General features: G+C 47.3%; 1 protein-coding gene across 3 annotated transcripts in view; it reads left to right on the forward strand.

Moving 5' to 3' along the window:
- The window catches only part of SLC2A9 (solute carrier family 2 member 9), a 140,306-nt gene extending 126,563 nt beyond the window's left edge, over positions 1-13,743 (forward strand). For all 3 annotated transcript variants that reach the window (XM_084797774.1, XM_084797773.1, XM_084797772.1), the window contains 2 exons: positions 2,509-2,636; positions 11,716-13,743. In XM_084797774.1, the coding sequence (XP_084653900.1) occupies positions 2,509-2,636; positions 11,716-11,970 (383 nt within the window). In that variant the 3' untranslated portion in view covers positions 11,971-13,743. The remainder of the gene's footprint in view (positions 1-2,508; positions 2,637-11,715) is intronic.
- The last annotated feature ends 11,961 nt before the right edge of the window (positions 13,744-25,704 follow it).

Consider the following 25,704-nt stretch of genomic DNA (forward strand, 5'->3'; position numbering starts at 1 on the left):
GCTTCCTCGGAATGGACTCAAAACAGAGGTTTCCTTGGGAGATTCCAAGAGACAGCAGCAGCGGGCACCAGGCAAGAATGGAAGGTACATTAAAGAGCAACATGGTCCTCCCCAAGAGTTCTGGGAAGCGACAGGGAAGATGCATCCCGCAAGAAGGACTTAGGCCAACCTTCTTCTGGGGCAAGGGATCCTCTCCCTCTGCCTTATGGAAAACCAGCCAAGGCTTCAGCCAGGGTGCCACAGGCAAGTGGAGGTGGGACAGACACCCTGCTATGGTGACAGATACAGCTAATGCCAAACCTGTTCCAGCCTCCTGGATCCAAACCAGATAACAGGACCTTCCTGGGCCTTCAGAGCTAGGCTGTGGACATCACATTCAAGAAGGTTCTCTAGTGGGGGCCCTGTCGCTTGTGTTCACGGAGTGAATAACCAAACACATCCATTCTGCAGCCTTGCAATCCAAGCCCTAGGTTTAGGATGTGATGGTCTCAGCTGGCCCTCTTCCAAGGTTAGCAAGTTCCCTATGTTAAAGTTGGTGGCAGAGGTTATAGGTGAACGGCGGAGCTGTACAGAGGGATGGAATCACACCATGCAATAGATCCACTTAAGAGGTTTAATAGGGAGACACAGGAACCGTCTCTGGAAACACATGGAGACAGACAGAGAGAGAGAGAGAGAGAGAGAAAGAGAGAGAGAGAGAGAGGGGTAGTAAAAGGTAGAAAGGAAAGATAGAAAAGTAGAGAGATAGAGAGAGGTAGAGAGGTAGAGAGAGAGTGCATGCTACATGGAGGATGTCTTTTGTATGACCCAGGGGAGGGCCATGCCCCCGTGGCAAGTAAGCAGTGACATCACAGGTAGGCAGTCTGAAGCAGAATCCTAACCCCTTACCCCAGCCCACCCCAATGCCTGGTGTTGTCTGTTGCAAGACTTCCTCTCTTTCATGTTCACCTAAGACGTTAAGTGCCCCCAATGAGAACCTGCATCTCCCGGAAGACGAACTCCACCCAAGCCATGGCTGGGGCTTGTTCTGATAGATAGACTTCGTGTTCCTTAGCTGACGGATCACCGCTATAATGTGGCGGCCCCCATCTTTAATTAGAATGAGTAGGGCCAGTTTGAACTCCTATGGCCCATCTCTCTTGAGACTTCAACAGCTTCTGTCTGTGACAGGGAGTTCTGGAGGGCATTGTTCCAGCCCGGATATCACTTTGGAGTGAGGAACAGAAAAACTCTGTGAGAGTGAAAAAGATGAAAATTGGCAGTGAGGGTGGGTGCTGGGTAGGGAGGAATGCTGCTTCTCTGTATGACTGATCTATGCAACTCCAAGGTAGAAGCCACGAAGCACTTGGCTGTATCTTCCTCCCCGACCCCACACAGACACCAGAGTTCTCAACTACTTGCTGATGTCTCCCTCTGACTCCCACTCCACCTCCAGCTAACCATGCATTACAACAGCCCTTCAAGTTGAGCTTCTGTGGGCCACCTGCCTGGCTGGGCTGGCCTACAGCTATGCCCCTGTGGCAGCCGGCGCAAAGGATCATGGGCTATGTCAGTTTGTTTTTAGTCATTCTGATGAATAGCAGGAAGAATCTATTTTCAAGATCATTTTTGGCTCACAGTCTCAGGGGTTTGGGTAAACAGGTCACAGAGGGTGTCCCGGGCCTGATGTGAGATATAGTGCCATGAAGAACTGATGGACCGAGCTGCTCACTCTGTGACAGACAGGAAGCAGACAGGGGGAGGGGATGGTCAGAAATAATACCTATCTTTCCAGGGCATGCCTGTAGTGAAGGCAGGACACCATGGTGAGAAAGCAGAGACGCTCGCTCCATAACAGACAGAAAGGGGAGAGAGAAAGGGGCCAGCAACAGCGTGTATCTCTTCAGGGCATGCCTTGCTTTCCTCTAACTAACACCGTCAAGTGACTAATCTATTGATTAGGTTGGAGTCCTCATGAACCAGTCACATCTCACGATCACACCCACCATCTAGGGGCCAGACCTTCAACTCTAAACCTTTTGGCCGGCACTTCATATCCAAACCATCAGTGTCCTAATTTGGAGACTGAGTCTGGGAATCAGGCTAAGGCGAATGCTGTGAGCCCATGTAAGGTAATGAGGCTGAGCAACGAGCAGGTAGCTGTTGTGTGTTAAATGCATTTTAACCCAAGACAGGTGTGCAGGAGCACGGCCTGGCTCTAAATGCAGCTGCCCCTGTATTTTATCAATGTCTGACACTTTAAGCATTCCTCGGGTCCATGCAGTACTAAGTTTGTGCTAGAGCTCAGCCTGGGCCCCATTCCTCCTTGGCCCAGGCCAAAGGGATGTCTGTGTCTCTGGAGGCCAGGGCTGAAGGATGCTAAGGGCTCTACCCTCCCTCATGCAGGTACAGCTGCTCCTGCCCGGACAGCATCCTTGTTTCATGGTGGTCCAGCACCCAGCCGTGGATGCAGTGTTGGGGGTGAGGTCTGTTCAGGGCTTCATTCCTGTCTCAACTCTCCCCTCACAGGTGGGATCCCGTTCATCCTGACCGGAGAGTTCTTCCAGCAGTCAGAGCGGCCGGCAGCCTTCATCATCGCGGGCACAGTCAACTGGCTCTCCAACTTTGCTGTGGGGCTCCTTTTCCCCTTCATCCAGGTATGCCTGACAAGGGAGTCTCCAGCCATCACATTGCCTGGGGACTCTTGAACCATGATGAAATTTGTCTACTTGCAGTTCTGATCTCAGGACTCACAAATCACTTTTGCAGTGGGCTCACCACTGGGCCGGACAAATCTCATCGAAGTTTGGCAGTGTGTGTCCTACGCGCACACTCCCAAGCCTCCGAAAGAAGACAGTGATTGGTTGCAAAAAAACGCCAACATACTCCAGAACGAGATGCAAATTCACTGGCTTGCTTAGTAATTCAGCATGAGGTTTTCAGTGTTTTGGGCAACAACAACAACAAAAAAAATGCGTTGGCCCCAGCCTGTGGTCATGAGCTGTTAGAGATGTGGTTCCGGTTCCGGGGCATGTGGGCTGTTAGAGATGTGGTTCCGGTTCCGGGGTATGTGGGCTATTGGAGGTGTGGTGGTACCAAAAAGCTTGTTAAAGGAAGTGGCACAGGAGTAGAGACGTGAAAAAACGTAGGAGCAGGGGTATTTGGGAAGCAGACTATTGAAGCAGCAGTACAAAAGCCCTGAGGCTGGGTGTGCTTGGCCTGGGGTGGGGGAGGGGCATAACATGGGGACCAGTATGGTAGCAGCAGGGTAAAGCAGATAGGTGGCTGAGTAGAAAGTGAGCTTGTGGAGTTATCCATAGGTCAGAACACGAAAGACAAGGTCTTTGCCAGGGTTCCGTACAGAGGCAGGGCCCAGGCACTCAATCAAAAGGTGAAACATCCCTGCTCCAGTACCCGGCAGGGCTCCCTGAGGCCCAGGACACAGGTGAGTCCACCTGGAGAAAGGTGAGACCCCCATCTCGTAACTCCAAGAAAGAGCCCACCATCTCTTCTCAAATGGCATTTCCTCTCTGACCCACTGTTCTAAAGTCCGGTCAGCGCCTCCTCATTTGCTAAGGCCAGCCCAGCCATGTGCTAGCAACCGTAGCACCAGCCAGCCAGAGGAGTAAGAAGGCCCTGTCCCCAGCCTGCCATGACTCAACACAGCTGCAGACCACAGCCACAGCTTCGTGTCCATGGCACGAAGTCTCACAGGCCTCAGCTGGACTCACTCCTGACCTTCTTACAGACAAGCCCACTGAGGCCAGGGAACAAGTGGTCATCCCAGCTTCCCCCCGGGGCCCAGCTCCCCAGCCTGCTTCTCTCTGTGCTACTCTGCCTTTGCGCTGCAGCCTCCTCTACCCAGCAGCTAGAAAGCAGGTCACCATGCAGCCTTCAAATCATCTTTGGCTGCATTTTTAGCAATGGCTTCTTACCTCAAGCCCCTCCACGGACCACAGAATCCACAGAGGGGCCCACGCTTAGCACTCCATGGACCACAGAATCCACAGAGGGGCCCACACTTAGCACTCTGTGGACCACAGAATCCACAGAGGGGCCCGCGCTTAGCACTCTGTGGACCACAGAATCCACAGAGGGGCCCATGCTTAGCACTCTCCTCCTTGTGGTCCCTCAGCGGCTGCAGCTAGGACATAACCCGCAGTCCATAAAGCATTCATTACATGGAGAAAAGGAAGATGCATGTTGTCTCTCTTGTCCACGCCTTCACAACTGAGCTTTCGCAGGCTCAGCGTATACTCTCTGGGTCTGTGAATCAGGTCACTGTCTTTTACGCACCTGCGGTGTGTGGGCAGAGTAGAAGACCTTATAGGCACTACAGTCCTAATGCCGTCCTGCCAAGCCGGGAGTGAGACGCCTCCACTGACACACTCACACACACACATCTATTGAGTGCCCACTGTGTGCCAGCAAATTTTCAACCCTGTTAGTGCCAGGAGGGACAGCCTCCAGCAGCCCCTCTGAGAGACTCCCAAGGTCACTCCCACTGGGCATAACAGAGCCAGGACCTGAACCCAAGTTCTTTCTCCTCACCCGTTAGACACAGAGAAAAAGAGGCCTCTGTTGCTCAACAGATGACCCTATTCTAAAAGTCCACTTCAACTCAAGTAGTTAATTTATCAAAAAAAGATTAGTTATGGATACAGATAAAGATATACACAGAGGGAGCCATTCCTCAGTGTCTTCCACAGAGCTCTGTGGTGAGTGTGTGTGTGTGTGTGTGTGTGTGTGTGTGTGTGTGTGTGTGTGTGTGTGCGTGTGCGTGTGCCTGCCTGCCTGCCTTTGTGTTCACTGGAGCGGTCTCCAGCTGACTACAGTTCCACTTGACCTATATTTCACATCACTAAGATTTGCAAATCATTCCCCATGTGCACATCCCTCCAGTGGCATCACGGTGGGTACTGTACCTAGTCTGGCAGTTTCTCGTGTATCTGGGGCCCAAGTTTTATATTCCGTTTCATTCAATGCAATTATCCCAGCCCACTCAATTGGCTTACTTGTCACAGAGGAGGTCATGGAGGGAGCGATGACCACACATGTGGTGTTGGCTAGGTACCAGGTTACTAGGCAGCCGGACTGCAGAGTGGACATTCTTATTGGTCCCGTGGATCAGTCAGCATGGGCTAGGGTTTCTGCAAGAACTAGTTGCCCCCAACTGAGGACAAGAAACACCCAGTTCATGGTAACTCATTATAGAAGCCATTGAACTAAACAGAAAGCAAGTCAAGCAACCAGGTGACTGAGCCATCCCTGTGCAGCTGGCTCTCCCTGAGCATATGACATAGTATGACCTGTGTAATCCTATAACAGGTCTGTGACATCCGTGTCCCCACTGGCCTCCTTTTACAGATATCAGCTGATATACAGAGATGTCAAGTCACTGTCCCAGAGTTGCCCAGCTAACAAGTGCTACAGATGGGACCAAACCTACACACTCCAGAATGTTCATTTTAGATACTCAGAGGTTGAATTGGTATGAGAGACTGTGAGCAGGGAGACCTGGGGGCTGGGGTAGTCTGGTTTATCAGGGATCCTGTGGTAAGGCCTTGGGAAACCAGGGACAGGGGGAGAGTGCTTGCAAGGACGAGGTGAGAGGCATGAGGCAAAACCTGCATGGTGATGCTCTCTCCTGGCTGAGCAGACAGCCATGCTGGCAACTGGCACCTTGTCTCCAGCCAGCTCCACACCTGGGAATCTACTGTTGACCCTCAGCAGCTTTTTCTTCCAAGTGGTAGTGGGGCACAGGACCTCTGAACTGGTCCTGTGGAAAGATTTGCATTAGTGGGGAGGCCTCATCTAGACACTAAAGGTCTTCCCTGTAAGAGAATGGCTCCATCCGCTGCTTCTGACCAGAGCTCTCTCCCGGCAGAAGCCTTGTCTTCAAGTGTAGTTGCTTCTCAGCCCTTCCTCAGTAGGGGGAGTGCGACCTTATAATCAGCTTGTACCCCAACAAGACAGACATGGATGTGGCATGGGCTCTGGCAGCACAGAGGTTCCAAAATGATCAAGTCCCCTCTTCCTTCCTACACATAGAGAGGGTGTTGCATAGGTCACATAGGTGTGGCCAACTTTGAAGCTTAGAATTCCTGCAAGTGAGCGATGGAAACATAGGCACCAGCTCAGGCTACATAGAGAGTTCAAGGCTAGTCTGGACTGCCTGATATTCTGTTTCAAAAGAAACACACACACACACACACACACACACACACACACACACACGTGTGTGTGTACATGTAAATAAACAAATAAGGAAAAAATACAAAACCCTATAGATGGCATTGATACAACTATAGATATGAGTGGAGAAAGAGAGAGAGAGTGAGTAGATATATAGGGTGTAGATACATTAAAAAGATGGGATGTGTATAGTCAGATAATATGTTAATTTGGGCTTAATTATCACATCATGTAACTTTGTCAGCATTAGGAGAACATTGTAGTGATGACCAAGAATAAAAATAAGAGAAACAAGTGAGGATCTCAGCATGGGCCAGAAGTGTGAGTGTGTCAAGAAATGGGGTGCGATGCAGGCTGAGGAGATGGCTGTGGGTAAAGCATTTGTCACACAGCCCCACAGACACAAGCCAGAGACACTGCCCCAAGCGTACCAGCATTCCATTGGCTGCCCTTTTCCACAAGCCCCACAGCTGGCGTTGTATGCAGATGTCTTAGTTAGGATTTCTATTGCTGCGAAGAGATACCGTGACCACAACAGCACTTATAGAGGACAGGACGGAACCCAGTGTGAAGGATGGGCGGGCACTTCCTAAGTATGGACATATAGTTCTGGCCACTTCTTTCCAAACATGTAGCCTGTTATGGTGGAAATGAATCAGTGCAACTCAGAGCACCTTTTTGCTTTGCATGAATGAGTTGACTAGCTACTTTAAAACCTAACCCAGAATTTCAGTAGGTTATCATTTCATCACCCCCAGAGCACAGTGGGGTTTTTGTGGCCATGTATTTAGACAACTCCATGCCCCTCCTCTGAGCCCACCCACCACACCATCTACAAAGCAACCCGTAGGTCCACTCTGGGGGAGCTGGAGTCCGCATTCCCGACGTGTACTTCTCTTTTTTTTTTTTTTTTTTGTTCCGGGAAGCAGTTATCCCTTCACCGTTCTGATTCAGAGGAGCAGGAAAAAAAAATAGCTGAGAATTTTCCCCCTTCATCTTAAGGACCTTTTCCTAAAAGCAGTATTTTGCCAAAATTACCTTGTATTTTTAGCATAGTTTAACATTCTACTGTATTGTGAGAAGAAATTTTCCTCTCTAAAATAGAAAATCTGCACCACTTTCATGGCCATCTAATGACATAAAAGATGTATTTTTTTTTTTTACAAGTGATATAACCATGGCTAACAGCACCCCTGGGAGCTGGAATGAGGTTGTGAAGAGGGGTGATTGCTTTTACCAGGGTGGGAGAGGCAAGCATCCACCCCAAGCGAGGTTCCACCACATCCATCAGATTCAGTGAGCTTGGTTCTTATCTGGAGCGCAGCCTAATGTCGCTGGTGAACACAGCTGGTCAGCCATTCCCAGGACAGGCAGCAATGAATTCGAAAGCAGTTGCTAATGTTTTCATTGACTTTGACCAGTCTTGTCCTCAGCTCAAGCCAAGGTCCAACAAGGGTCAAGGCAGCTTTGGAGAAGAGCACAGTGCTAGATTTCAGTTCAGCCCTGGCCAGCATGGACTTGGCAAATAACAAGAGCTGTCTGTGCAAGAGTGTTCTAAAGAGAGACACCTGTGCCCCACCCATTGTCACCGCTGAAGCAATGCTCTGCTAGGAATCTCATGATTCTGAGAAGGAAAGGCAGAAGCCATGGTGCCAGCCAGAGGAGGAACCTGTTTAGGGAAGGAGATTTCACCATGTTCTGACAATTTATGAGAAACTGAAGCCAGGGCAATGATGGATCAGCGATAGGTGGGGACACACCTTGACCAGGACTGCTTAGCTATGCACACCGCTTACCTTCTATTTAATCCTAAACCTCATGTCGAGACCTCAACAATTGGCTTGAGGCTCACTGGCCGTTATTATTTGTTCCTTTTCCCAATGAGGCCACGTTGATATATCTCTCCCCTCTGCTTTTGCCTCTGAGGTATGCCTTGAGGATGGGTGGCTGAGCCTAGCTGGTTAGGGCTGCCAGGGGCCGGGTGCTGACCCTAACAACTCCAGTAACAACCTGACTCACGGGGCTGATTTTTGTGATCTGTAAAGAGGAGCTAAGCTGGCCCATGACTGGCCCCAAAGATCTGGCTCTATAACAGGGCAGAATAAATCCTCATTTGCATAAGCTCCTTCCATCCTCTCCCTTTCTTGCCCTCCCCCCTGCAGAGCCAGTGATTGGTACTGTCACTTCCAACACCAAGGCAAGGTAAAAGAGGTGATGAGCAAGTACGTCTGCCGCAGCTTGGTACCTCCCCTAGGGAAGTACGCTCAAGGAGAAGGGCTATCCTAGCTATATGCTGCTATCACAAAATGCCACTAGTGTGGTTATCTCTCTGAGGCTGGGAGTCCAAGGAAAAAGGTTTTGCAGTGAAAGAGTACCTTGGAAATTGGGGCCAAAGAATATTACAAAACACACACCATGTAATAGACATCATGCAATAGACATCATGCAAGAAACTTATTGGTGGTGGTGGTGGGGAACAAAAGGCTACTTCTGAATGAGTATGGAAAACGGGGTAGGGGGACCAGGCCATGATGGTGCAGGCTTTATAGTGGCTATGAAGCCTGTACATAGGGACATGACAGTGGTGGCTAATTGGCCTTTAGTGATGACGAGGCATTGACACTGAGTCATTGAAGGTGGAGGAGGAACCTGGTTCTAGAATAATGGTGGTTCTTAGTTGGATCTGCTAGAGGCTGTTCTCTGCTTCCAAGATGGTACCTTTCAGTGTCTTCACGTGTGAAAGAAGATAGATGGGTGAAAGGAGTTGTCTGCCTGGTTCCCTTCAACTCAGTTTGGGATTTCTAACCCCATTTGTGATGGATCCACCCTCATGATTTAGTCACCTCAGAAAGGCCTCACCATGTGGTGGATTCAGTCCCAACACACTGGTTAGCAGAACTGTATCAGAGGCCCATCAGTACTTTTCATCTGTGTGTTCCACCATAGCCCCAGTGCCCGAGACATGGTCTTTCAACCTACTTTCCCTTGCCCTTTTGCCCCTGAGACTGGCAAGAAAGGGGGCAAGTGTCCTTTCCCCAGATGTTGCAGGCACCATGGATTAACTTAATTCTATGAAACTGGAAAATCCAAGCAACCTCATGGATGCTCTCTGAGGAGTAAAGACAAGCACATAGTACCCAGAGGGCAGTAAAGACATCCCAGCCAGCTCCAGGAGTGCCCTGGGTGGGGTAAAGAGCCTAAGGACACCCATGTTCTCAGTAAGCACCCACTGCCAGCCTTCTGTCTCTCTACCACTCCCTGCATTCTGGGGATGCAAGAAAAACAGCAATGCCCACCGCCACGTAGCTTACCCCAGTGGTAAGAGAATTCATTAACACACAGTTCTACACTCTATTGCTGTACAATGATGAGAGGTTGGAGAGCAACTAATGAGGACTGGGAGGCATTCTCCCAAAAGGAGAGTTAGAGAGATTCTCTCCCAAGAAGACCCTGTAGGCAGAGATGATGAACGTGAGAAAGCAAGGTGGGCAGGCTTCTTTGATGGTTGTTACAAGAAGACAGATGGTGGCGTGTGCAAAGACCCCAGGACAGAACAGCCACCAGGGAGCTAAAGCTGGGGCAGACAAAAAGGGAAAATCCACAGGAAAAGTAAAGGGGACAAGAGGTCAACATGGGAAGGGACTAGTGGTCAGCCATGGGAAAGACTTCGGCTTGACTTAGAGTGACTTTGGACATGAATAGAACAATGGCAAACTGCCCATTGCTTAACAGTAATGGTGGCTTCTCTCCTGGGAATAATCCAGGGCACTAGGAAAGATGCAGGGAACTCAGAAGAGAAGCTATTCAATGATCCAGGCAGAGCACAATGGTGGCTTCCGCCAATACAGTGGCCATCAAAGTGGTGACAAGTGTCGGATGCAGGCTGCACCTCAAGGTAGGGTCAGCATGACTTCCTGATGGATCAGGTCTGAGTGGAGCTGGCTAGTGGAGCCCTCCTGGCTGTAGGTGTCTTGGGGGCCCCATGGCGGCAGCAAACTGCAAGGCTCTACCATGTATTAGACTACTCCCGGGTATTAGACTGCACACAGGGATGTGGACTAACTGTAGGAGCCATTGCATTTCGTCACCAAAACAGCACGAGGGCGAACACCACCACATTTCAAATAAGGGAACTTTATACTCAGTGGTTTGAAATTCCGTCTTAAGTGGCTTCTGTGTTGGCACCGACTCTCTGACTCTCAGGGAGCTCCTGATTCTCCCCCCCCCCTTCCTCCTCGTGGCTCACAGACTCTCTATGGACAAGCAGAAGGCACATCCCTCAGAGCAAGGCACCCCTCGCCACCCACCGTGCTTTGAGGGCGATGTTTCAATTATTCTTTATAACAACCCTACAAAACCACTATTGTCCTTGTTTTACAACCACAGAGGCACCGTGACACTGAATGTGTTTGACTGGAGCATCAGGATGCATACAACATACCTGGGCTTTTAAGAACTGTATATCTAAAATCTCTGGTTTCCAATCAGAGATTAAATGGAATTGACGAAAACCCTGACAATGCTTCTTGGGAAGTGTTGTTCAAAAACAATGTCACCTTGCCTTTGATCAATAGATATTTGTAATATGTAGGAGTCAGGCCTAGCAGCTGTAAACCAGGAAGCCTCTGATGGTCGAAGAGATAGGCTCTCTCCAAAGGTTGGTTTGAACTACTCGTGAAGGCAAGGATGACCATAAAGTTAAGGTCCTCCTGCTTCTACTCCTGGGGTTACAAGTGCATGCCTAGCAGCCAGAAAGCCCCATCCTTCCCTGCTCCTACTCCCCGTGCTGGGGTGCCAGGCAAGATTAGCGTGCAGCCAAACCTGGCTTTTTACATGGGTGCTAAGGATTCGAACACAGCTCCTAATACTTGCTCAGGAGCAATCCTCCCAGCCGAGGGAGTTTTATTGAACAAACCATTGCTGAGAGCCAAGCACCATGCCAGGAGCCACAGAGGCAGGAGAGTCCCTGGGAAGGCCAGAATCTCAGAAGTGCTGAGTTCCAATGAAGACACAAGCAACAGTGACTACATCCAGCATCTTACCTACTAGCCTTTCTAGCTTGTGCGTATCGGGGGCTGGGGTGAGGGAGCACACGTACCCTTGATACTGTGCTCCATCTCTTTCTTACAAACTGGGCCTTTACAGTTGTCTTCTGTATCATGGGAGGAGGAAGAATGTGGTGAATGGTAAAAGAAATAAACCTAAGATAGTGTTCATCAAATACTACATTTTCCTTTCTTAATGGTCAATTTTTAAATGCCTACTTAAAAAAAAAAAAGACAGAGCAATAAAGACCGATTTTTTTTTCTCATCTTGGCCGTGGTGGGAAACTGACTTATCCCCAATTTCTTTGAGACTAGTTCAAGTATCATGTGGCTCTACTTGTCTCTTGTGGTGACAGCAGCCACTGTGGGGTTTTATCCAGAACTGCTGGCACATGAGTGCCAGCCGCAGAGGAGAATCCTGCAGCGTGGCTTTATAGCCAGCTAGTTTATTTACTGACTGTTTTACTGGCTGTTTTTTGTTTCTACCTTTGCACAGAAAAGCCTGGAGTCCTACTGCTTCCTCGTCTTCGGCACAATATGTATCGCGGCCGCTGTCTACTTCTACTTTGTGCTCCCCGAGACCAAAAACAGAACCCATGCAGAGATCAGCCAGGCATTCGCCAAGAGGAACAAGGCTCAGGCCCCAGAGGTGAAGGCTGACTCACCCATGTCAGAGGAGAAGGCTAACGGCCAGCCTGAGCCAAATCCATCCTCCACGCTGGACAGCCGTGGCCAAAACAGAATTGTCTAACCGTGTCTACAGCAACTTCCCAAAAACCTAGAAGGTTTCCACAGATAGAAGCCATGTGAGACTCATACTGAGGTGTTAGGAAGAAGCCTGTGGGAATCGGACCTCACAGCTGCCCTTCCAAACTCTCCTGGAAGTCCTCCCTAGGTTTGGTACACTCGGCGTTCTATTACAGCCGTCTTCCTGACTGAGCCCATAGTTCTGAAATAAAGTTGGGGGAAAGGGATCAGGTTGTCTTCTCAAAAGAAAGCCATCTGGTCTGATGGACACTTATTGTACTGTGAACAACAGCCTGGGGCTTGCCTCAGCTGTGTTGCTGCTAAGCAGCCCTGACCTTCCCTCGGCCTCCAGCCTCCAACCTCCCCGCACCCAGACCTTGGTCCTGCATTGGAGGCCTTCAGGCTTCCATGGGAAAATTCTTTGTCCCACTAACAAATGCCTGTTGCTAGCCTTCGTCTCTGCCCTGTCCACCTGAGGCTTAGGAATACCTCATACCGTGCTGCTGATCCTACCAAGACAGGCTTTGTCCCCAGCACTCAAGGCTGGCCAGGTCTGAGGCTGTCCTTAGTTCAGACTGTTACAAAGAGCACACAGAAGATCAATCAATAAATAATACGAGAAAGAACTTTCTGGTAACTAGGGGGCAGAGACCGTAAGTTGAGCTCTGAACACTGAGGATGACTCTGAGACTAAACTAGGTTTGATGGGAAAGAACACTGAGATTGATTGGTGATGTCTGCCCTGGGTGCAGGAGCCTTGTGTTGGGAATGTGAAGGAGATTCATCTTCAGAGGTAACAGACTACCTAGAAAGACTCACCTTCACTTTTGGTGCTCTGGTGAAGGCTGGAGGAATCACCTAACATCAACAGTTGTTTAGGGAGCAGAGTAAGGTGTCTGAGTGGGTGTCCAGTTGGAACAATTTGCATCTTGCCATCATCATCTATGGCTCATCGTTTGGCTGAATCCCTTCTTCTGCCTCTAAAACAAAGTACTTATGGCAAATGTCATAAGCAAATGGCAAGTATTTAAAATGGCATTGTCATATTTAGTTTTAGGATGTCTTGGAGGGTGTGGTACCACACAGGAAAGTCTCCAGACCAAGTAACACTGGTGTTTTCCTAGCCACTCTGGATGAGGGTTCTTATTTTTCCTTGTGTTCTGATTTTTCCCTCCCTGTTGAACACACTTCATCTGAGCCTGTCCTTGGGTTCATTGTCAGCTCATGGAGCCATGCCATTCAGCATTTGCTTGAACAGTGTAAGTATAAAGAGAAAGTAACACATAGATTTGACAAGTGCCTGTCACCAAAGGAACCAAATAATTGTAAGTCAGCAATCCTGACATTTGAAAGCTGGCATTCAGCTGGAGATTTAAGTATTCTGTCAATAAATATTTCTTAGTCAATAACTATTCTGCCTTGGCTGAGTACTGAAGATATGTCTATGTGCAAGGGAACATGCTTCCCCAACCTACACACTCTCATGTCTGACAGAGAGATGGAAAAATCAAAGCAGTAATGGTAAGGTGCAGTGCTCTCAGTACTAGGGGGACAGTGCTGTGGGGCATGTAGCAGGAAGAGTGTGGGGGGGGGTCTTAGCTGAAAAAGTGGAATGCCTTCCAAGACAAGGGGCAGAGCAGGGCCAGGGCAAGTGTGACCATGAGGCCACAGGCCAAAAATTATTATTTGTATTGTGTGTTCTTATTTTTGAAGTTATAACGAAGCCACGCTAGGAGCATTTTGAAAAATGAATCTCATAATAAAAATGATCATCTTACATGCTTCATTGTTTTACTTTTCTCACTGCCCTGTCCATTTCCTTCCTGCTATAAATCCACTTGCAAACACAGAATGTGATTGCAATCATCTTTCTCTTATCTCCTATTTTCCCCACTTGATATTAAATCAAATGCATCATCTCAACCCTGAAGACTTTTGCTCGCACTCTGATGCCTGCTGCAGAGAGTCCTTCACATAGGAAGCTATTTCTCGGATACTAGAAGAAAATGGAGACCCAAGAGTCAGAGTCGGGTGTACCCTGCAGGCCAAAGTTTTGCTGGGTTTACTGCAGCCGTTTGCACTCTGCATCCATGCGTGGTCACCAAGAGAAGCTTGGTTGTCGGCCTCACTCTCTGATTCCCACCCAAGATCTAGGCATGAGATCCTTGTCAGTCTACTTAATCTATCTGTTTCCCCCTGTCACTCTGAATAGAGGATTATCTCCTAATCAAAATGTGTGAAGACCCCAGCACAGGCCCAGTCCAGTCCCTAGGCACACATGGTGGACTTAACGAAGAACACAGAGACTTCCTAATGAATCTAAAGTATGAGTCGCCATCCACAAAGCCTGGATAAGGACTTTCAATCTGTCTTTAACCAGACCAATGTCCTGCTTTCAAATAAAAGCACAAGAAGGTTCTTAATGAGTTAATGTATAATATTTTAAATACACAGGATAAAATTAAGTGTGTCAGTGAGTGTGAGACTGTGTGTGAGTGTGTGTGTATACAAGAGACAGAAACTGACCAAGTGAGATAGAGCCCCTCAGCTCTGAGAATGCCCTTGCTTTATAGATGTGAAAATTTGACTTCAGATCCCAGCACCCATTGCAAATAGTGGGTGTGGCCATGTGCTTGTTTACCCAAAACCCACGTGCTATGAGGGACAAGGACAGGAGGATTACTTGGGTTTGCAGGATAACAGCACAGTTCCAGGATCAGTGAAAGGCCCTGTCTTAAAGAAATAGAGTGAAGAGTCACAAGATACCCAGTAGCCTCCTCTGGACCCTACACTCACAGGTACACACACCTGCACACCTATGTACACATAGATTACACACAGGAATACCAACCATACTTATACAAGCACACACAAAAAGAAAGAAAAATAAGAAGAAAAAAAAGAAAAGAAAAAATGGTGCCTAGCCACCAGCTAATTCCAGAATATGATACAATCCCCCAGCAAACAGGTTGAAGCTGAGCTCCACTTCTGGCAGCTGGATTTAAGGATTGGTTAAAGCACTGGCTGGGATCACCATGTCCCTACAAAGACGAGGGAGCTGCCAGTACCAAGTGGAACAATGTCCACTTGCTGGCCTTGATGATGGAGGAAGGATTCTCAGATAGGGACTGCAGGCAGTCTTTCACAGTCCAAAAAAAGGCAGGGACTGGATTAGTCCCTAGACATGCTGAGAGGGGCGCAGCCTAGCCAGCATCTTTGCCTTTAGAATTTCTGGTCACCAGACTGTAAGACAACAAATCTGTGTTGTTTTAGCCCATGAAAAGAGTGTAGGTCACTCCTTTTAAATTTTCACCCTTTACCTTTTTGTTTGGAAATACATTTGCATTGGCAGAAAAAAAAAGCATAAATAAGACAAAAGTTATCCAGATTTCCCAATTTCTTATTTTCTACTTTTTCCACTTTTGTGGAAGTGTACTTGATGAGTGAGGATTCTCGGCATGACTTGATGTTTTGACCTAAGTTTATAGTGTGACATGAGGGCAGTCAAGCCAATTAGCATGGCCATTACCAGATGTGGTTATAATGTTCTTGTCTCTTTAGACATGATATGAGCACTTACAATCTACCCCTTATCCTGATTCAGGTATATAATACATCACTGTCCATTAAGGCTCCACTATAGACAGAGCCTCAGGACCAGTCTGTCCTACATAACAAAGCCTTGTACCCTTTCACCTCCCTCTCCCTCCCTCTCCCACCACTAACCCATCCTCCTCTCTGCTAACTCACCATGTCTGTGATCATTTATTATAGTGGGAATAGAAAGCTAGGACAAATGTTCTAGACTTTTATCTCTGTGGTGGATACAGAACCAGTGGAGCCCAACAGGCTTCTTGAGATATGGGAAGTCTTTTACATTATTCCCAGAGGTCCCAACCCAGATTGGTTTTTGCTTAGGTGGCGCATCTTAGCTGTTTCTCCTCACAGAGGTTTTGAAAAATGGTTCCACCCCTAAGAATGCTGACTTTAGATAGAGCACCTTTAGGCTCTGTGGCATAGGAGGCACCAGAAACTCTTGTCTTAGCGGAGGAACAAATGTTAAGATGTAGTTACAGTAACATTGGCCAACATCATAAACACAAAGCTGGTGCCATGCTCTCAGGGAGCTTCGAGGACCATGCCCTGGGGACCTTAGATGCTGAAGCCATTATCACAGCCCCGAGTTCCCTGAACCTGGCTTTTGCCTCCAACTCTCAATATTCTATCACGACTTCTACCACCTCTTATTTCTAGTTTCTCTTGCAACTGAAACTCGATCCATACAAGCCGTGACAGGAGAGTGCCCAAGGCAAATGAGAATCCATGAAGCAAATCGAATTCTTTTGACACACCGCTAGTTATTTCCCTCGGGCACAGCCGCCTGTGGGTGCCTGCAGCTTCTCTGCGCTTGGTGCCCAATCTGCTTGAGTGCTGGAGCTGTCTGCGGTGCTGACCGCCTGCTTGGATTCATTTCTCCTCAGGGTCTGTCTGCAAAGACTTTCATATGGTTGACTGTGATGTTGGAGGTGGCCTGTGAAGTAAATATTACTGGGGTCATATTATACACTCTAAAATCTGTTCTTCCTGCTCAAAGCCAACCATAGTCAGAACATCTGTCACTGACTTCCAGGACCCCACTGGCTCCAGAACAGTAACTCCAGTGCATTTGCCACATTCACATGAAAGTCCCTGTTCCGTGGCCACCTGCTGCCTATGGAGGTGCCTATGAGGAACGAGAACAGCAGTGACAGTGGCCTTAATAAGTTATGTCTCATAGTGTATCTAGCCTTATATGATCCCTGATGACCTTGCTACTGCCCTTGGCCATGAAGGCCTCAGAAAAGGTGACTTGTACCAATGATTATACTCGATATGATCCGAAATTACCCTCTGAGCACGTGAGCACTTCAAAGGAATGGCACGTGCTAGATTCTTTTGGAAATGCAAAACTAGTTCAAATACACAGAATTTAAATATCCAACATAAAAATATTAATAACTATGATGGAGTTAAAGCTAGGGAAAAAAACAGCTTTATACCTTCTTTCATGACTCATGTGTCCTGTGACCTCTATTCCATCCCCATTACCTAACATCACCCTCCCTTTGTCTTACTAAATGTTAAATTGTAACCACACGTCTTAACACAGTTAGGCTGACTTTTAATTCTATTGACCATTCATGTAATAGGAAGTAGGCGTGAGTAGTAAGTGAAGACATTTGTCATATTGACCCAATTAGAAAAGGTGATGGTTTAAATGTAAAATAAAATAAAATAAGTAGGGTCTAGAGAGATGGCTCGGAAGTTAAGAGCACTGGCTGCTCTTCCAGAGGACCTGGGTTTGGTTCACCACACGTAAATGGTGGTTCACAATGTAGTTCTGGTTCCAAGGGATGCAACATCCTTCTCTGGTCTCTGTGGGAAACAAAGAATGCACATGGTACACGGACATACATGCAGGCGAAACACTCATATGCATAAAAATAAATACATCTTTTAAAAATAGTTAAATAGAAAAATATGAAGAAAATATAAGTGCCAGGTGAGCAAGCTTAATCTAGATGCTTTGAGAAGGATAAAAGGCCACATAAAGAGAGGGTTCGGCTGTCTCTACTGTGCCAGCTGAGCCCAGATACAAGAGGCCCTCCTCCAGAATCCAGCTGTGTGCACAGGTCCAAGAAGCCCAAATGATTCATGGAATCATAAGACATGATAAGCCACTACTGTTTAAGCCATTAACTTTATTTTCATTGTATTTATTATATAATTCATTACTTAGATCATATATAGATAAACATATCTATGTTGACGTATCTATTTTAATCATGTACATGTGGTGTGGAAGGTGTGCATCTGAGGGCATTGCCCGTAGAGGCCCAGAAGAGAGCATGGGATCCCTGAATCTGGGATTGCAAGTGGTTGTGAGCCCCTTGACATGGGTGCTGGGAACTACACTTGGGTTCACTGAAAGAGCAGTACATATTCTTAACCACTGAGCTATTTCTCCAGTCTCTGATTAAGCCATTAACTTTTGTCTTATTTGTTAAACAGAAATGAATAGCTAATAGGGCCTATGATTTCTTATTGGGTGTTTCTACTAAATCTGTGAGTTCTCTTGACCAGCAAGAGCAGAATTAACATCCTCTGGGTTGATGGTTCTTGTCTCCTGATCTGTGCTAACTGCCTACAATATGCCTTTACTGGGCAATAGGAATGTAAAACTGGAGGTGAAAACTCCTTTGGCAAGAGAAGCTGGCAGAGGACACTCTGGCATGGTTGGTCAGAGTCTTTAGGGAATAATCTGAGGACAGCTGAGGACAGTCTAAATATGCCCCCTAGTGAAACAGTGGCACAAATGTCATGTGAATAACCAATCAATTGCATTTAAGCCCACTCTATAAGAGGAAACCCATGCTGGCACCATTATTAGGTCAAGAGCCGATGACTAAACAAGACTCCCATAGACTCCGGGAGAGAACCTATTGCTATTACTCTACTAAATGGACATAGTATTGAACCAAATGATTTATTATTATACCCACTCTTAACTGGCAATCAAGAAGCTTCTGTTTTTCAGTAGATAGCAATCACCACAGCGACCCACAACTATGCCAGGTGCAGAGGGAAGGAGCCTGAAGAATGCTCAGTCTTAAATGAAACATACATACCGCTCACTTTCCCTCCAAAGGTTTAGAGATCACTGAAGAAGGGGCTGAAAGAGTATAAGAAGCAGAGGCAGGAGATGAATATAAGGAGATAATTTCTACTGGGCAAAAGCAAGGCAGCAGCACGTGTGAACTCACCACGGTTGTGACACCATGCATAACCTGTGCAAGCCCAAGCCAGGCCATATCCTAGCATGGACAGGGAAGTTGGGCGCAAGGCTAAAGTGCTATTGACATTTCTTAGCTGTTGGGTGAGAAAGTACGTCTAACCCCTAAAAAAGGCAGCCATAGTCCAGTGGAAGACGACACAGCCAGGAATAGTTGGGTAGCACAACTAGTGTTAATGAGAAGGGAAAAATATAGACTAAATTGGGTGTCACTAGTGTTAATGAGATGGGAAAATATAGACTAAGTTGGGTGTGAATGGGAGGGGGAGATCTGGGAAGAATTGGGGAGGCAGGTGGATAGGATCAAAACATTGATAGGGATCATTTGTCTAGCATCCCCCCCCCCCCCCCCGTGAAGACTTTCTTCCTTCTCCTCTTTACACTGGCAGCACCAGTCAATCCTTCATGGGTATGCCAAGGCGCCCTGACTATAAAGATTTCTGCATCCTTGCTTACTTTCTTTCTGTCGACTGCCTCAGAAACCTGTGCGTTTCCTTGTTGATGCTTTTTCCTTGATGCTTCAGGGATGCTGTGACTTACCTCTCACTGAATGCCTCCTGAGCTAGACTCTGAGATTATCACATCAGGGTCACCTCAGGACTCCACAGCCCTGAGACCTGGTAACAGAGAGAACCTTGACCTAGGTGCGAAGAGGCTGCAGTGGGAACCACGGGGAGGGAGGGAGTGTGGCTGGATGATTAGAGAGAGAGAAAAAAATCACTTCTCCATGGGGAAACTGAGCTGAATCTCAGATGAGGACCAGGATGCCATCAGGCAGCTGCAGGAGCAGACTTGAGGACTAACTTCCTGGGGGTGAAAAGGTAAATGGCCTGTTCAGAGAAGGGCAAACTGTTGCTGTGGACAAACACAGTGGCTCTGAGGGAAAAGGTGGGAGATGAAGGGAAGGTCTGGGTCTAGTTTGAAAAATTATGATGGTCACCTCTTACACTCTTCCTCGGACCAAGACTGCCTCACATTTTTTAAAAAAAATCTATGGCTGAGCAAAGGTCTAGACAGACAATACCTAATCACCATGCTGTGTCTTAATTGAATAAGTAATGACAGTTGGGCAGGGCAGGGCACTGCAATCAGCCTCCTTCTCCCTTGGCTTCCACTGAATACTCATTAGCCAGTTGTGAACTCCAGAGAACAAAAGTCGTGTTGAGTGACAGCAACCCAGCAGCTTTCCTAGGCATTTGCTGTAATTTACACGAAGACGTGAATGTAATTATCTTGATCGGATTCACTTCCCCTGGCAAATTCACGAATCGAGTCAAGTAAATTTCTTCCCATTAAATCACAGCATTTGGGGACTGCATGACTTCTCAGGCCAGAACTAGATCCTGGAAAAAAAAAAGAAAGGCAAAAGAAAAACAGAAGAGCGTGTTCTCAGCATAACGTGTGGGTGGGGAGCACAGAGGACAGGAGTGTGTTGGGAGCCCAAACACCTAACGATTCCTGGGAGCCTCTTGAATTTACAGCAGGCTAAAGCACTTGATGCTTCCTGGCCAGCACAAAAAGCCTCAGCCTTTGCCAAATGTTGCATTCCATGTGTAGAAAGAACGTCTACAAGGTGTTTTTCAGGCTGGAAGCAGGTTCTTCAGAGAGGACTCTAGTTTCACTCAGGCAGGAAAAGATGAATGCTCGTGTCCGTGCTGAACCTCCACTTGGCGTTCACACACGTGTGGCCCGGGGTGGAGAGGAAGGTATACATTTTCATAACTCTCCCTCCTGCTGCTGGGGATTTAACACAACTCACTTACACAACTCACAGAAGAAAGCAAGGGCACAGGGCATGTGTGTTGTCACCTGTTAAAGCTCCAGGGATTGTTACCATTCCTTGTGCATAGTAAGCACAGAGAAAGGAATGTGTAGTGGCTAAACTGACTTATGAATGAGATTTTTTTTAAAGCTAGGAATTATTGGGAGAGAAAGAAGAACTGATTTAAAGATATCAGAAGTTGTGCTAGTCAAACTTGGCTTGAATCTAATGATAGATAATAACACAGCCAGGAAATAATTTTATAGAAGTTGGAGTTCTTTTAGTTATTTATGGTGAAATCCTGGCTTGCAGCCGATAAAAGAGAAGGGAAGGCAATACCTCACCTATGCAGTGTCTAGGAAGGTTCTTATCTGATAATCTTCTATCTTGGCTGGGTCCAGAGGCTTCGATGACGTCATCCAGAGCTGCAGTTCAGCCTCTCTTCTTTTGGTGGCTCCTCTCAGCTTGGGTTTTGGTTCCTCAAACAGTTTCACCATGTGGCAGCATCCAGAGCCTCCAGCCTTGTCTCTCACCTGTGTCGGTTATGTGTTGCTGAGAAGCAAACTACCTCAGAGCTCAAGGGCCTGAAAGAACAGCTATTTCCTCCTCACGACTCTGCCAAGGAGGGGATCCTAGGGCCAGCACAGAACTGAAATAAGACCAAGAACGCACCAACATCCATAGCAGGGAGTGGAGGCTGCTATAGCTTGAATGTCTGTATCCGTAAAAATCCATGTGTTGAGGGCTGTCAAGAAGGCACTTACTGCCAAGCCTGATGACCTGAATTTGGTCATTGGAATCTACATGGTGAAAGGGGAGAAGTGACTTCTTCAACTTGTCCTCTGACCTTTAAGGGACATGCACAAACACACACTACACACAAACATACATGTCAAATAAATAAATGTAATGATTTTCCTAAATTCATATGTTGGAAATTGCCACAAAATGATAATAAAACATGTTGGAGCCTGTAGACTGACTCAGTTGCAAGTTATATTAGTGAAGGGGTTAGTCAGCCTAATTTGGTTTTGTTTCAATTCACAATGACAAAACACCAGGGAAAACAACTTAAAGAGAAGGTTGATTTCAGCTCACAGCTTTAGAATATTCAGCACCAGCAAGCATCCTCCCATCATGCCTGGCCCTGTGGTACCCACATCATGACAGAAGAGCCATAGAAGCCAGGAAGCAGATAGAGAAAACCAGGAAAGGCCTCAGAACAAGATGTACTATTCAAGGGCGTGCCCACCCCCAGCGATCCACTCCCTCCAGTCTGGCCCCACTTCTTCCTAACCACTCGGCGTGAACTCGTGATCAACACATGATGATGTCAGCATCCTCATGACCAGTAGCCTCTCAATCGTCCTTCTCCTGGAGCAATATTTCATGTTGAAATCACAACAGTGACCTCAGAAAAAGAAGGGTGAGGGAGGTGGCACTTTCTGCCATGTGGAGGAGGACACAACAAGAACATCTTGACATTGAGGGAAATCCCTCGCCCAACAGTAAGCTGAACCTCCATCTTGGACTTGTCCGCCTTCAGAGGGGTGATGAATAGCTCCTGCTGTTGCAAACCCCTAGCTCAAAGTGGTTTGTTAAGCAGCATGAAGTGATTGAAACAGAGTAGTGGGGGTCGTGGACTGAGTACACAGTGTCTCCCCTGACCCTCCCACTGGCCAGCCATCCTTCTTACTTACACTCATGAAAAGCAAAAGGACTCGTAGTAACAGTCTGGGAGCATAGATGTCTGGGACGCTTTCTCTTTAAGGGTAAGAATAGCAAACCACTTTGGCCTTGATACTTTTTCATTCTTAACCCAAGACTAGCTCACTCATTATATCTAATCACAGCAGCCAGCACTGTTAAATAAAATTGATAGATTGGCACTGCGGGAAGTGTGAGAAACAACAGTCTTTACATAATGATTCTCACTATGGCTTGGTTATAAACAACCTGTAAAGGCAGCTAGCATTGTCTACCAGACCCCAGCTGTAGGAGATGCTGGATGCTGTATTCAGACAGATTGGGGAGGAGTCAGTTGGTTTAGGCAGCCAGCATGAGTTCAACATTCAGCATAACACCCAAGGCAGCGGGCGACTTAAGAATGCAGGAGCCTCCAGTTACCGCTCAGGAGATTTTGAAAAATGACAGAATGGGCAGATAGAAGGACCCAGATGGTCCAGGAGCCCCACATGAAGACCATCAAGGCTGGTGGATCTGGACCCGGGCAGGGGGGTGGGGCAGCTTGCACAAACTGCTGTACCAACCAAGGACAATGCATGCAGCAAACCTAGACCCCCCTGTTCAGATCAAGCCAATGGACAGCTCATTCTCCATGGTTGTTGGGAGAGCGGAGACTGCCTCTGACATGAACTCCAGTTTGACCACTTCCCCTTGGTAGGGAGGCCTGGCAGCACTCAAAGGAAGGGGAAGCAGACTATCTGAGGCCTGATAGGGTGTGGTCATATGGTGGGGGAGGAGGTCCCCTTCTGTCAGAGGTCTAGGGGAAGGGAATAGGATGAAAGAGGGATGGGGGGGGCAGGAAGATACACATGAGGGGATAACAATCAGGATGTAATCTGAAGAAATTATTTAAAAATAAATAAAAAATTTTTAAAAAACAAAAGAAAAATTGTATCTCATGGCTAGTGTTTACTGTGACTCCCAAAGAGAGCTTTTCTTGCTTCCCTCTGTGACAGCATCCTTTAGGTGCCTGGGTGTCTGGGTACCACAGAAACTTCTTGGCCAATATCTCTTCGGAAGACAAGAGATGGCAACAAAACTCAATCCTATCTTCTCTCTTCTAGTAAAATCAGTAGTCACCATTCAGCCATTCATTATTCGTTCCACACATCTCTAAAGGTTTAGTGTGTGTGTGTGGTATGTGTGTGTGCCTGTGTATGTGTGTGAGCGTGTGTATGTGCGTGCATGTGTGTGAGTGTGTGTGTCTACTTGAGTTTATGTGCACCATGTGCATTCAGGAGCCCATGAAGGCCAGAAGAGAGTGTTTGAATCCCTAGAACTAGAGCTATATATGGTTGTGAACTGCCATGTGGGTACAAGGAACCAAACCCCAGTCCTCTCCAAGAGCAGCACGTGTTCTTAACTACTGAGCCACCTCAATGAAAAGCACAGGCGCTGCAGATGTGACATAGAGTGGTTCTCAACCTGTAGGTCACGATTCCTTCAGGGGCTGAGTTCAAGGCCAGCCTGGTCTACAAAGCAAGTCCAGGACAGCAAGGACTATTACACAGAGAAATCCTGTCTCAAAATAAAGAAATTAAAACAAGAATGTAGAATAGAGAAACTGCTTTAAGAATAACTTCGAGCCAAGTGTGGTGGTACACTCCTTTAATCCCAGCACTTGGGAGGCAGACGAAGGTGGATCCCTGATTTCGAGGCTAGCCTCATCTAAAAAGTGAGTTTCAGGAGAGGCATGGCTATACAGAGAAACCCTGTCTCAAAAACCAAACAAAGAAGAGCTTGGAAGATAAGATTGGGGAAAGCAACACAGATGGTGGAGAGCAGCTTGTGATGATTCAGCAGGAAGCAACGACTCGATCAGAGCCATTAACATAATATTGAGTTTAAAACTGTTAAAGTGAAACCCTTACTTTCCAGAGACTATCAATACTGGTCAGCTAGGGCTGAATCTATGATTAAGAAGAGAGCAGCAGCTGGGCTTGTGGTGCACACCTGTAATCCCATCACTCAGGGAGGCAGAGGCAGGTGTATCTCTGTGAGTTGGAGGCCAGATTGGTCTATAAAGTGAGTCCAGGACAGCCAAGGCTACACAGAGAAACCCTGTGTGTGTGTATGTGTGTGTGTGTGTGTGTGTGTGTGTGTGAGAGAGAGAGAGAGAGAGAGAGAGAGAGAGAGAGAGAGAGAGAGAGAGAGAGACAGAGAGACAGAGAGAGAGAGAGAGAGAGAGAGAGAGAGAGAGAGAGAGAGAGAGAATCACCTGGAAAGTGATCTTCAGGGTGAGCAATCAGGAGCTGCGGCCCAGAGGGAACCAATTCACACTTTGTTCCTTCAGCTGAAGGTGGTAATGTGTCAGAGTCTTAAAGGTGAAAACAGTATAAAGAGTTTTAAAGGCAGAAAGAGGTCAGGATAGAAACTGAGGCTTAGCACTGTGAGAAGCCATTGGTGAAGGTGCAGCCTCAGCTGCAGTCACAGCCCCAGGATTGAAGGGATTATGAAGAGAAGTTGAGGCTTGGCATCATGTGACAGGGTCAGAGTCCCTGAAGAGATGCCAGGAGAGGATACTGGCAAAGGTGGTATGGAGACCCCAGCTTTGGAGATGCCAGTACTATGGGGCAACTGCCGTTGACAGCAGCAGCTGTGGGTGGGGTGGAGGTGGCCTGAGCCCAGGAGACAAGTCACATGTGCTGCCAGTGGCAGGGCTGGAGAAACTGAGCCCAGTAGATTGTGAGTCCCAAAGCCTGGCACTGAGCTTTACACTGTTGGGCTCTGGTTTCACTCTGCTCTGCTTGTGACTGTGCCCTGGTTCTTCCCCTCTTAGAATAAGAAAATATTTAACTTGCTATTTTGATTTTTTTTTACAGGAGTCCATAGTTGAGAAACTTTAGGTATTTTAAAGAAACTTTGAGCTTTGAAAGAGACTTTACAATTTTTAAAGTATGTGGGACTTTTTATTTTTTTTGAAACAGGGTTCCTCTGTGTGGTCTTGGCTGTCCTGGACTCACTTTGTAGACCAGGCTGGCCTCGAACTCACAGAGATTTGCCTGTCTCTGCCTCCCTGAGTGCTGGGATTAACGGCGTGCACCACTGCACCCAGCTGACTGTGAGACTTAAAGTTATACTACTTATATTATGATATTAATATGGCATCTTGGGGACAACTGAGCAAGAAAAGATTGTAGCTGAATAGTAATGTGCCTGTGTGTCAGTTTGATAAGGAGTCGAGTATGCTAGCTAGTTTTTTTTTTTTTTCAACTTGACACAAGCTAGCATCATTTGGGAAGAGGAAATCTCAATTGAGAAAATTCTCCTGTTATATTTGCCATACACAAGTCTTCGGGGGTTTTTCTTGATTAATAGCTGATGTGGAAGGATGCAGCCCACTGTGGGTAGTGTTAGCTCTGGGCAGTTGGCTGAGTAAACCATGAGGAGCAATCCAG

This window comes from Acomys minous, assembly GCF_964271855.1.
Source record: "Acomys minous genome assembly, chromosome: 10".
In the NCBI taxonomy this organism is placed as follows: domain Eukaryota; kingdom Metazoa; phylum Chordata; class Mammalia; order Rodentia; family Muridae; genus Acomys; species Acomys minous.